This window comes from Vigna unguiculata, chromosome 9 (assembly GCF_004118075.2).
Source record: "Vigna unguiculata cultivar IT97K-499-35 chromosome 9, ASM411807v1, whole genome shotgun sequence".
Classification (NCBI taxonomy): domain Eukaryota; kingdom Viridiplantae; phylum Streptophyta; class Magnoliopsida; order Fabales; family Fabaceae; genus Vigna; species Vigna unguiculata.
This window is the reverse complement of record NC_040287.1, coordinates 31,375,764-31,389,556: the sequence shown is the minus strand read 5'-3', so window position 1 is coordinate 31,389,556 and position 13,793 is coordinate 31,375,764. Positions and strand designations below refer to the sequence as shown.

At 31.2% G+C, this 13,793-nt stretch overlaps 2 protein-coding genes and 1 non-coding gene across 3 annotated transcripts; 1 reads left to right on the top strand and 2 right to left on the bottom strand.

Annotated features, from left to right (window-relative positions):
- Nucleotides 1-1,718: 1,718 nt before the first annotated feature.
- On the bottom strand, nt 1,719-4,777 carry LOC114164866 (protein BOBBER 1). Its single transcript, XM_028049640.1, has 6 exons — nt 4,294-4,777; nt 3,139-3,311; nt 2,969-3,017; nt 2,646-2,812; nt 2,212-2,295; nt 1,719-2,109 (listed from the first exon to the last, which is right to left on the bottom strand). Exons 1-6 carry the CDS (start codon nt 4,700-4,702, stop codon nt 2,071-2,073), a joined length of 921 nt encoding a protein of 306 aa, XP_027905441.1. The 5' UTR covers nt 4,703-4,777; the 3' UTR covers nt 1,719-2,070.
- A 2,714-nt stretch (nt 4,778-7,491) lies between these two features.
- On the bottom strand, nt 7,492-10,146 carry LOC114196133. Its single transcript, XM_028086668.1, has 4 exons — nt 9,738-10,146; nt 9,074-9,177; nt 8,874-8,956; nt 7,492-8,407 (listed from the first exon to the last, which is right to left on the bottom strand). The coding sequence occupies exons 2-4, from the start codon at nt 9,157-9,159 to the stop codon at nt 7,614-7,616; spliced, it is 963 nt and encodes a 320-aa protein (XP_027942469.1). The 5' UTR covers nt 9,160-9,177; nt 9,738-10,146; the 3' UTR covers nt 7,492-7,613.
- Nucleotides 10,147-13,460: 3,314 nt separating this feature from the next.
- TRNAA-CGC lies at nt 13,461-13,533 on the top strand. The gene has a single exon. It is a non-coding gene; the product is annotated as a tRNA-Ala (tRNA).
- Nucleotides 13,534-13,793: the final 260 nt, after the last annotated feature.

Here is a 13,793-nt window from a genome sequence, read left to right as displayed (position 1 = left end):
CGGGGCCGAATACCCAGACGGGTTCGACGACCCGGACGGGCCCGAAGACCTGGACGGGTCCAACGACTAGGATGGGCCCGAGGACCCAGACGAGCCCGACAACTCGGATGGGCCCAATGACTTGGACACGTCCGACGACCTGGATAGGCCCGATGACCTAGACGGGCCCAAGACTCGAACATGCCCGACAACTCGTACGGACCCCTTCAAATCGTCAAGTCCATCCGGGTCGTCGAGACCGTCCGGATAGTCTGGCCCGTACGAGTCGTCGGGCCCGTTTGGATCATCGTGCCCGTTTGGGTCGTCAAACCTGTCTGGGTCATCGGGCCCGTTTGGGTTGTCGGGCTCGTCTGGGTTGTTGGGCTCAATGATTTGGAAGGGCTAGTTTGGGTCGTCAAGTTCGTTTGGGTCGTCGGGTCCGTCTAGGTCGTTGGGCTCATCTGGGTGTCTGGCCCGTCTAGGTCAGGCCCGTCCGGGTCATCGAGCCTGTTTGGATCGTCGGGCCCATTTGGGTCGTCAAACCTGTCTGGGTCATCAGACATGTTTGGGTCTTCGGGCTCGTCTAGGTCGTCGGGCAAGTCCGGGTTGTCAGGCTTATCCGGTCGGGCCTGTCCGGGTCGTCAGGCTCGTCCCAGTCGTCGGGCCCGTCCGGGTCGTCGGGCACGTTTGGGTCATCGGGCCCGTCCGGATCGTCGAGTATGTCCGAGTCGTCGTGCCCGTCCGGATCGTCTAGAATGTGAGGTTGAGTAAGAAGAATTTCAAATTCCACCTATTTTGAGGGTATTTGAATTTCTACTAATTTAGCTAATTAAAATCCTTTAAAAAAATGCTTGCATTTGAAATACTTTTTAATTTCTCTATCCAAACAAAACATTTTGTTACAAAAAATCTAAATTCTTTAAAAAAAAAATGAATTGCTTCATTAAAAAACTCTATCCAAACATACTTAAGTTAAAAATTTATTAAAAAATAGAAAAGTAAATATAAAACTTATCTTTCTTCCTTAGAATTTAACTAATCCCGGTACCTCCCACTCCTCCATTGCAGCGTTGTGAGTAGTGATTCGTTGTGATAGGTTCAGTCCGTACGTCTCGCCTTCCTTCAAAAATGAGCTATGAAGGTGGAAAAAGTGCTATGGATGGAGGTGCAAGAGGTGTGCGGCAACTAGGTTAAAAAAATAGTCAAGAAAAGTAACTCTCATATTTATTTTTTTTAATTTTAATAATTTCTTAACTTACAGGGTATTTTGGTCATTCCATTTGAGCAGATGGAGAATTTATGGAGGTACACGAGAAATAGCCGAATACTAATCTACACACTATTTTGTAAGAAAAATAAATAAATATTTTTTTAACAATTTAATTTTGATGATTTTTTCTTACATTCATCTTAATTGACCTTTTTTTTTCATTTTTTTCTATATTCTAAAATAGCTGCTTGAAATGTTATTCACAATATTTTAAATGTTTAAGTTACCAATTTTCTTGTCTACCATCCAAGATTTAATATTATCACTTTAATCTTGGTGAAAATAATATCTTAATTACTTAACATTTTAAACGTCGGAATAAACCATTGCCATTAAAATATTGACTAGAATAAATAATAATAAGCTGCTATTACGCTTTTCATATATTGAAGACAACCCTTTTCCTTTCTAAATTTCAACGAATTGGAAACAATTAATAAAAATTATAGAAGAACTTGTATCATGAAAATTGATACAATAAACCTGTTTGTTCTAACGTTAGAAAGACAATTCTGAAAGACACGTTTCAATGTGAATAAGCGATTCAAATTATGTAAAGCATACATAACAACTCTAACACCAAACCCTAAATTGAACACATACTTGATCATCTCCAAGCAGTTAAATAAAATATCTAGCAACAAATTCTCCGTCCAAAGAACAAACTATCATGAACAAAGTTCATTGTGTTCACAGCCCAAAATAGGTTACGAGATACTAAGCATCGACCAACGGTATAACTATTATAATATAAGAGAGCAGGAGCAGCTTGTAAGCAATGAAGCCAGGCCCAAAAATACATATCAAGAATGATGGACCGTTTATGATATCTTAGCCCTTGAGAAGTCCATCTCCGGATGCTGCAAAAAATGGCCAAAACATAAACAGAAGATCATTAAAGCAACTGATAAAGTGAAAATTAATCCAAGAGGAGAGAAGTCAACAAGAGAGTAAAGAATCACCTCAGCCATAAATTTCTTCATGAGTTCCTGCTTCTGGAGCTCTTCACTGGTTGGAAGACCCATAGACTTCTGCCTCTGGTCAAACTGCAAAACAGTACAAGAGAATTGTAATCCAATTAGCAAGTATACGTCTTTCAGATTTAAGCAAAATGCGGAGATGCATATATCTTACAGCTATACTAGAAAGATCAAATTATGGTTTCACAAACTTCAATAAACTAAGATATATTCATCAAATTATAAGATACATAACCACACGCAAAAACATCAGAAAATTTATATGGTTTATATTTTAACAGTATCAATAATGAATAGGTGGTTTCTTAACATCAAAGGGATATTAGGAAATGATGATGATGATGATGATGATGATAACAGAGACTAAACAACCGCAACTAATACGATCAATAAGTGTAAATATCATCAATGATTACCATCATTTTTTCAACAGTCTGACGAGTCTCTGGATCTAGGTCAGAAAGTTTGCTGTTCTCAGGTTCAACCTTTTGGGTATCAATTTCAGGATCACCTTTCACTAGACATTTCCACCATTCCATTTGATCATGCTTCGTCAAAAGAATAGAAAGTGCACATTGATCCTCTGAAAAATAGGGTTTTATGTAAAGTGTAAGATATGAAATGGTCATGATTCCAATACCAATAAAAAAATCCAAAACCACACCCCCAACATTATTAGCTCATGCATGCACATAATGTAACTTCAAAGGTTCATCTATCGCTGTAAGTAGTAAAATACCTATACTCCAATAACAATCATCAGGCTTGACAGACCGATACAACTCCCCCTGAAATTTTTAAAGTCATTTATAAGCATAGCCATCACTAAAAATAGCACGCACATAGATAATAAATTTCAACTAAGTAATCATACCATCAGTAATGAATGCTATAAAAGGAAAAACTTACCTCAATAATTGGAGGTTGGCCTTTGAGTCCAACTTTTAGATGGTTCTTCTTTATCTCACAGACGACAAACCTTGATTTGGTTCCATTAGGCACTGGAACATTCACATTAACTTCTTGAAGAGTCTGAGTCCAAGAGTATTGCTCTAGATCCATGCCATTACCCTTGTTTGGAACTGATTAAGTATTGAAAGAAAAAAAAAATCAAGAAAATATCGGCAGCAAAAACAGGTATGTGTGTTTAATGAACAACGAAGGTCAGCACGTGTATACATTAAACAAACAGTTGAATCACAATAAAACCATTTGTTCCAAATTCATAAGTACTCTGTCAATGCAACAGTAGGATAGAATGCATGGAACAAGTAATTTTGTGCTAGCCCTTTCTCTTCCTAGCAAATTGAATGACAATATATTCTTCCCGATGAAAACTTTCTATTCACTGATGATTTAACTAAGGTATCTGGTCAGCAGGACCCTTGTCTAAAACGCCAATCAGTGCACTTTTGGACAGAATGCCGATCAAAAGTGAAAATTCTTATATTGGGAGGTGCAAAAGTATACTCTACCATGATCTCAAGTGAACTCTCCTAATAAAAAATTTCTATCCAGTGGTTGCTGAACTAATCCCTTAAGAGACACTGGTGAGGGGTGTTGAAATTGACACGTAAGTGGAAGTTCAACACCATATAAATGAGAAAGATCAACAAACCTATTCAGTTTTGGGTGGAAGTTATTGTCATGTTCTTGGCTCATGGCCCACGGGTGAAATCTTCCCTCTGATTTTCTTCCCCTGGAATTGTCCAACATGCCGGACCCATGCACTATCGCTAGATAGTGTGCCTTTAGGTATCAACCCCCAATTTCACCCCCAAATTATAGCAAACCGTAAATTGACACACAACCTATCATATGCAATGGTCATTGCATGCGTTGCCACTGTACACATAAATTAAACAGAAGACAAATAAACGATCTGCAAACGATAAATTCTTGTTTAAACAAGGACATTACATTCCGTCATAACTCGCAACAAAGCAAGCCCTTACTCTCACCGACACCGTCAATTAAAGAACTGTTAGGGCAATTAAAGAACTGTTAGGGCAAGACATAATAATCACACATTGGAAAAGAACGAAACGGTTTCCGTTAGTTTACCATTGGAGGCGCCGCTGTCTTCATCCGCTTTGTGTTCCTTCTCCTCCTTCAATCTCTTCTCGGCCTTTTTCCTCTCCTCCGAGGCTTTGAGTTCCTCCCTCTTCTTCTTCTCCGCCTTCTCCCTCTCTTCGGAGGCCTTGAGCTTCTCCCTCTCTTCGGAGGCCTTGAGCTGGTCTCTCCGCTTCTTCCCGGCGGAGCGCAGCAGCGACACCACCTGCTTCTCGGCGGTCTCCGTGGCCAGAAAGTCACTCTGTTCGGAGACGAATTCAAATACTTTCTGGAGGAAAGCGATGGGGTTTGATCGGTCGAAAGGGGCAGTGAAGGATGAAGAAGAAGAAGATGAGGATTGGGATTGCGAGGAGCGGGTGGGTTTCTGCTCCTCTTCGTTGAAATCGGAGATGATAGCCATTGGTGAGTTGAGAGAAGAGTGTTTGCCGCTGTTGAATGGATCCCCTCTTTATTCTGGAACTTTGAACTCGAACATTCCAGTGCCCCAAGTATTTATACACTTTTAAAATATGGGCCTTTCTTGGGCCCCTTACCAACAATGTAGAAATCAAATTTCACTGTATTGAAATTTAGAAGATAAAGCTATTAGTTAACATATAATTATTTTATTCTTTATTTAATAATTTCGACTCAAATTTTTTTTTATTATATAATTTAAAATTCTTGACCATATACATTTGATATATTCTAAAAAAATTAGAAATGGAGAGTGAATATAATTAATGTTATTATAATTAGTGAAAACGTGTAGGGTATTTCACTTTTTTTTATAATAATAAAAAATAATAAAATTATTATTATTTTTATTATTGTGACTATAAAATTACATATAAATCATTTTTATAATTTTATTTAAGTAATTTGATTTATTTTGTAATTATTTTTTTAGAAAAAAATTGTTAAATTTTTTAAAAATAATAATCATTTAAAGAATATAATTAATGAAATAATTGTTTTAATTTAAAATAGCTTTAATTTTAAGAGTAAAATTAGAAAATGAAAGTGGATAGCAAAGAAAATCTTCTATAATATAAGATTTGTCACAATATGTTGACATAACTTTGTAAAAGATTTTTTCTTAAAGTAGAAAAATATAAGTATTAGTTATGGAAATTAAAACTACTATTTGTGTAATAAAGTAAAGAGAATGAGTATTTATTTTTCATATATAAGTATTATGTTGAATATTTAATTTATCCACCCATTTTATGCTTGGGTTGGTATGCATGAAGGGTAGAAAACAAGAAAAAAAAAAGTAAAGAAAGGAGAGAGGGGGTGAGTTTGGTATGTTTAATTTACGAAGAAAGAAAAGTGAATTTTAGGTAAGGTTTTTTACATTGTTTATTCATTCAAATAAACAGAAAAGCAAAGAAAGATGATATCACATATATTATCCAACATAATTTAGTAGACTTTTGTAACATTTTTTAAATTACATAATAAAGTTATAACGTATTATGAACATTTTAAAATGGATTATGATAATTCCTTCTGGCTTAATTAAGTTTTAAATTTATGATAAATTTGAGAATTTTTACTCAGTTTCTATTTAACTTGTTTAGTTGATTAAGTCCTAAAAAATTTTATAACTTTAATTGAGGTATTTAGTTAAATTTTTCTATCGACTAAATAATGTATTATGTGACGGTTATTTTGTCACATCAATTTGATTAGTTTTGTCATATTCATTTATAAATTAAATGAAGGTTTAGTTATTATAAATTATAAATATATACACATTACAATTATATATATATATATATAATTATTAATTAAATAATCAAAGTAATAATACTAATTCAAAAAGAAAACATATTAAGATTGTTATTTTTTAGTATGAAAATAAATAAATAAATAACAAACTAACAGGATGGAAATTAAATAAAAAAAACAAAGGAAGTACATAAGAACCACATAGTTTATTTCGTACCTAAAAGAGACATACACCTTATTTAGTAATCAATAATAGATTTCAAAATAAATCAAAAAATAACCTATATAAATGCACGAGGGGGAATAAAAGGGCGGTGAAAACCAGAATTTATAGTGAAAAAGAAGGAAAAGTGGAGAAAGAAGAAAAAGGAAAAGAAAAGAAAGGAAAAAAAAACGAGAAAGAAAATGGGGGAAGAGAGTAAGGAGAAAGATAAGATTTTAGTGTATATATAAGATAAGGTGAAACCAGAATTTACAGAGGAACAGAAGAAGGAAAGGTGGAGAGAGAAGTGAAGATAGAAGAAACAGACAAGAGAAAGGGGAGAAGAAAGATAAAAGGTTTATTTCCCGTAGGATAATTTAAACGTTATTTTTCAAACTGGTGTAATTTTTTTTTTAAATTCCTAATAAAAATAAGTCGTGTAAAAATGTATCGATGAAGAATTGGTGTATCTTCTACTTTTACTAAAATAAGGAAATAGACATTTATTATTTATCTTTTCTAGTTTTATTTTTTATTATCTATTTATATTTACTTTTATATATTTCTCATATGCTTCAAGTCTATAATTTCCTCAGCTGTGATTTTTTCTGTTTCCCAACCTCTTCAATATCCAAATTACAACTTTTCTCATCCTCTTCTCTGTTTAACTCATAATATATTTTAAACAGTCTTCTCCATTGAACTCCCATTCCTCCCTCCATGGCTAACCATACCATTGGGTAGCTTGGACAACACGGAAATACCCAAACAAGTAAGCGAGTAAAATTGACTTTTGCAACCTAGAACCCACCCTTTACTTTCACCGGATATTTCTGAAATTTAATGTTTGTTACCTTTTCATCTTATCCCATTTAAATTAGAGCAAATGGAATGGTTGTTTAGAAATATTCTTTTCTAGAAATAACCTGTCACGTTACTAGGTCACATTTCACTGATTAAACATCGTTAACATCAATTTAATAACAAAAATAACTACATTGTGTATTTAAAAGAAATTGAGATCAAATTAATTTTTTTTTAATAGAATTAAATTTAAAAAATAAATAACAAATAAAAGGATAAAAAGACTATTAATCCAAATAAATAAATAAATAAAATAACACCCTCTTTAATGTCGTATATTATGAAGAACAAAAATATTTCCTCAGTCCAAAAAAACAAAAAGTACAAATATTAATGAGTTTATGATCTAAAAAGGAACTACCATTTAAGACAGCCACAAAACCTGCAGTCAGCGTTTACTTGGCTAACAATTGAAAAAAAAAATACCAATCAATATATAAATTATTGTAATGCATTAAGTAGCATGTACTGTACAAAGATTAAAGAAAATCATAAGCCTAACTTCTGCATGACTGAGAAAAAAATTATATATTTATCTCTTTCTTGCTTTCCTTCTTCTTGACTCTGCCTTTTGCCATTTCTTTGTGGGAACCAGTTTACTCTTTGGTTTCAATTTTAACTCAGGCGAGAACTTGTAATTTGGATCTCTCATACGTGCTTGTATGTCCTTGAAAAACTGAATATTTAGTTGTTTAGGTCCTCCTTGTCTAAGCTCTTCATATTCTGGTCCTGAAACAACATTTTCAAATGCTCCTATTAGAATATCTATATCACTCATAACCTCCCACGCATTAGTGTACCTTCCATCTGGACCTTTCTTTAATTTCTTCAAGGCATTCTCAACAGCAATCTTCCTAGCTTGCTTTCCTGGTGACAACTCCTCAGGTTCTTGTTCAGCTTTCAACATCTCTGAGATGGTTCTGTATTTAGGAACTTCATCAAACTCAAACAATTTATCTATGTACTTGTCACTACTTTCATTTGGGTAAGCTTCTGTAGGAATATCCTCATCACTATCCATTTCATCACCAGTCCACAGTGTCTTCTCTTCATCACTGCCAGACCAGACACTTCTTAACTCATCACTGTCATCGGCATCAATCAAGTCAGAATGCTTTTTAGCTTCCAGTCTTGCTTTCTTTATCTCCTTATCTAGATTACTCTTAGAACCCGTTTCTTCATCACTTTCATCCTCACTTCCTGTCCATAGCGTGTTATCTTCACCCATCTCCTTTGCCCAGGCTTTCTTGAATTCTTCATCTCCTGGTCTTCCACGCCCAAAGAGATCATAGCCTCTACGTGAGTCACGTGCATATGATCTCAATGCTACACAATTCCAATTCATTAGCTCAAAAGAACTGATATTATATAACCGATACTATGAGTGTGGGAAGCCTACAAAAGATTAAATTCTATGTTTTACTTAAAACAATGTCCATAAGATCAAAGCAATAAATGAAACTAAGATCTAGAGAAATGAATGAAAAAGAAAGTTGTTTTCCTTTTCATTTGCTACGTTTAAAGAAGACATGAATTCCGTTCCAAATACTTCACCAATGGATAACGTTAAATGACAACTGATCCAAGATTTTACATGGGAAATAATAAAGATACATTCCAAAGTCCTCCTGACCTAAAGGAAATATATAGATACATTTTATTTAGTGCATAAAAATCAACAAATGGTTTCAGTTATTAAATTAAAACAGGAATGCTGTCTTCTATGAATTACCACACTACTACAAACAGTTCAAGCCAGCACCGGTTAAAAGATTTTTAAAGCAAAGATTACCTTGAAAGTTCATCAGAGAACCACTTTTGCAACAATGTTGTAGTACGCTTGGACCTGAATCATAAAAATAAAATACTTTTGACCTGAAGCAGCAACAGAGATGAGTTAATTCAGCTATTGCGACAAAAAGATTATCTAAAACTAGTATTTCAACAAAATATAAATCACCAAATAGGAATAGAAGGGAAAATAATCCTAACCTTTGAGAGAGTGGTAACCAATGTGACTTTGCAACCCTTAGAAGAGATGGAAAGAGACTATTGTAGGAGAATGACCTACATCCCATCAGGAAGAACTAGTTGATCTGTCATTAATATTTTTTTTTCTTCAGACCACGACATTTGGCAACACTTAAATAGGAAGAAATAAATAAAAATAAATATAATCCTAGGCGGTCCATGCCACAATTTTCAAAATTAAAATCACTAGTGCTATCTTTCAAGGCATGTTTGTATTAAACCATTGGTCGAGTTTTTTGCAGAATGGAGCTGACATTTTGCCAAATAGATTGAGGGCATTGCAGTTAAACCACTAAATCCCACATTTTCAGTAACAAGAATGGCCCATTGTAGCGCATTCTTCAACCGAGAAAACAAGCAACAAGTAGCAACCTAAATGCCAAATGCCACCGTAATGCAGCAAGCACAAATAATTAAAATAGCAGATACAGCACAACGCACACCGAGACAACCACACACACCAACAAACATGAAGGCCAAAAGAAAAATTAACTCGGGAAAACCAGATTGCTCAAATAGGCACAGGCACGATAACAGCGACTCAACAGAAAAGCAAGAACAGAGCAAACACATTGATCTGATTATACATCATATCAATTGCAAACAAAGTCAGGTAAATTTGAACCTTGAAAGGAGACAAATCCTTCACTGCTGCACCTCTGAAATCTATCACGAATTAGGGTTCAGATGGGATGATCCGTTATGGCTCGGTCCGGCGACAAAACCGGTGATGCAGAGGTTGAGCGAAGGCGAGAAGCTCGCCGGAAATGGCAACGCTGCCGTCAGTGGAAAACCAGCAGGAACCTGGTCAAGTTCTCGTCACAGAACCACCGTGTGTACCTGTCCAGCTGCGGCGAACACGCGATGACCCTACGAAGGGGATTTGCTCGAATCAGTGAGGCCACTCGACTTAAGGTTTAACGGCGTGTGTGGAATTGGGGAAGGATGAGGAAATTTTATCAGGGAGAGTTCATTTTTTGAGGCCTCCGTTATCCAGTTTTGATGCCTCCGTTACCCGTTTCTCGTTCTCACTTTCTTTCTTGTTTACTATTTATGTTCTTTTTGAGAATATAAAATAAATACATATGTAAATATATATATATATATATATATATATATATATATATATATATATATATATATATATAATGGCACATGGGAATAGATGATTTTTCCATTCTTCAGATAATTCTATGGCGTAATACAAAATGTTTGATATTTAATTTGATCATCTAATTTTATTTGAATTTTTATAAAGATTCTTAATTTTTTATTTGTTCGATCTAGTCTTTCGATATGTTAAAAATGTTCAATTTAGTTAAATTGATATTAACGTTTTGTATAGTTGATTATGTTTGTTTTCAATTTTATCTCCTTATTTATAATTTTGATCTAAGTTCTTTATTTTCTTTTTTAAAATGAAACAATTTGATCCTTCTCAAATTTGAAACCAAATTAATAATTAAACTTAATTACAATTTATATATACATATTAAATCTTTAGAAAAAAAAATCATATATCAAATCACTCCATCTAAATATTCAAATTATTTTATTTTTATATTTTTACATAAAAATAATTTCATTTAAACTTATAATATTTTAAAAATATTAAAAATGTAAATATAAAGTGACACTTGTCACGTTAAAAATATTTGTCACATTAAACATTTAAAAATTACAAGTGTCACTTTACATTTACATTTTTTAATATTTTTAAAAAAATATAAGTTTAAATAGGAATTTCTTATGTAAAAATGTAAAAAAAATGAATATTTAGGTGAATAATTTGATATATAAATGTTTAAAAAATAATTTAACATGTTTATATAAATTGTAATTAAGTTTAATTACAAACTTGGTCTCAAATGGGAGAAGGACCAAATTGCTTAATTTTAAATAAAGAGAGCACCATATTGGATCAAAATTATAAATAAGTAAACTAAATTGAAAACAAACACTGTCGTGTGACGATATCATGACACGTGATACTGTATGAATACGGTGTTAACGTCAATTTAACATAAATGACTAAATTGAGATTTTTAAAAAATTAAAAGACTAAATTGAACAAATAAGAATCTTTTAAAAAAATCGAATGAAATTAGAGCACTAAATTAGTTATTAAACCTAATACAAATTATATATTTTGGTAAACAATGATCAACACTTTTAACACTCTGTCACTTAAAATATCAAAAAATTTTCAGGATTTTAAATTTTCATATCTTCTTTCAAATAGTGTTCAGATAAAAAAAGAGTGTGATTAATAATCCTGTTGTAAGTTAAATTTATTGTGCGTGTATATTTGATATTTCTCTTCCAAATCACACCACCAAAAAAGATATGTGTTAATATTTATGTATAAAATATATAAAAGTTCCAGTTTGGTTCATTATATAAACTCTATTTACTTGTCTGAGAATCTATAATATACATGTACCAACTTTCATATCGACTTCGAGAGATATCTATAACAATATATAAAGGAATTTCATTTTTGTATTCACATTTCAAAATACTAATTTTACCCTTTAAATATAATAATTTATTAAATTTTTAAAAATTAACCGTTACTTCTATAATTTTTTTATAAAATCTCGGATGTTTATACTTCTTCTTTAATTATCAATAATTATTCTTTCCTAAACTCTAAATCCTAAATCATAAACCGTAAACACACAGGCACGATAACGCCTATGTTTACCATAATATAAATAATGATAATCAATATAAGTAATACACTTTCATTATAATAAACCCTAACCATGTTTGAAAATTATTTTAGACATTGTAAATCCTTTACGGTGACTTTGGTTTGAGTTTTTCAAAGTACAAAAAATTATAAATATGTGTTAAATGTCATTTAATAAATTTTACCAACTTGTCTTTTAAAAGATAAAACAATTTTCATATTTAGATATATTTGGTATGATTTCTTTGATTTGCATGATGTAAATAATTTATTGGAAACCATTTTTAAATCTCTCGTTTTACTACTTACGATGCTGTGCTGATAATCTCTATCCAACATTTTGTCTTTGTTTTAGCAAGTTACATTTTTTTTTAGCTTTCAAAGAAAACAACATATAATAATAATATTAATAATATATTTAATGAGATTAAGAAAATGTTGAATCTCACTATCTTATTAATTTCATGAGTTTATATATATTTAGTTTCGTGAGACCTTGGATTATATTATGCTTAAGTATATTCAAGAAAACAGATGCACATTTTTACTTTTTTTTTTACTTTGAAAATAAATATAAATATTTTATAAAATTTTGTTTTAAATATTTTTTTATTTTGTTAATATTTTTATTAAAAAATGATTAATCAATAATAATTAAATAAAAAAAATAAATCTAATAAAACGGTTAATTTAAAAATAATCAAACACGTATTTTAATTTAAAAAACAGTTATTTATTAAAGGTAAAAAAGAAAAAAAAATATACATAAGCACGAGGTAGTTTTTTATATATAAAAAATAAAAATAAATATTTTAATTTAAAAAAACAATTATTTATTTAAAAGTAAAATTAAAAATGACTATATATATATATATTAACATTTAAAATATTATTATTATATTAATCAAACATTTAAACCATTGAATTCCAATCTTAACATTTAAACCACTGTTTATTTAGTGCCTTAAAATATATTTATTCACATGTTGGTAATGGTCTTAATTTTTTTTATATTTTTATATAAATAAACTAATATTTTTCTCTTGTTTATCAACTAACTTTTTTTACATATTTTAGTATTGTTTTATTAAAACTACAAGTTTAATATTTGTATTTTAATATATATATATATATAATTTATTTTATATGACAACAATTTATAGCAAATAATTGTTTTTGAGTAAATTTTATTTACATTATAAAAAACATAGTATTTAATCTTAAATCATGATGTGCTGCTAAGAATGATAAACCATTTGATAGAGTCCATAATATTTAATAATTGATTTATATGCTTCAATTTCATATAAAGAACTTACAAATTTGATCACTTAATCACATTTTCATGTTAAAAATTAAAATAAAACTTATAATAAAAAATAACATAAGAATTTTCATTTGATTTGATTTTTTTACAAAGAAACATTTGTTGAGAAGAGTAAATTATTTAAAGAATTTCAGTATATTAAAATTAGTGTTTAGTTTTTAACTAAAATATAAAATATTTAAAAATAGTAGGTATTCACAGAAAAAAAAAATGTATTACAAAGAAACTAAAATGAAAACCATTGTCATGCTGTGTTAGATTGTGTGGAGAAGTCTTATTCATGATGTATTAATAACTTAATAAGAAAGTGGGTTAAAAACATCAACGGGGTTGTAGCTCATATGGTAGAGTGCTCGCTTCGCATGCGAGAGGCACGGGGTTCGATTCCCCGCAACTCCAATTTTCTCTTTCTGTTGTTTTTATTTGTTTTTCAACCTTTTGAACACTTACTATGCTTTATATTTTTATTCATTAAGAATTTTGTTACTATTTTTTTTTTGTTTTTCTATATTTCATAGATATTTATTTAGCTGAATTATACATTACACAACATGATTTAATAATGAGTTTCATTACTTTGTCAATCTTTTACACTCATCTTATATTTACTTTTTATTTTTTATTTCTTTTCTTCTTTATTAATACTAATTTTCACCTTT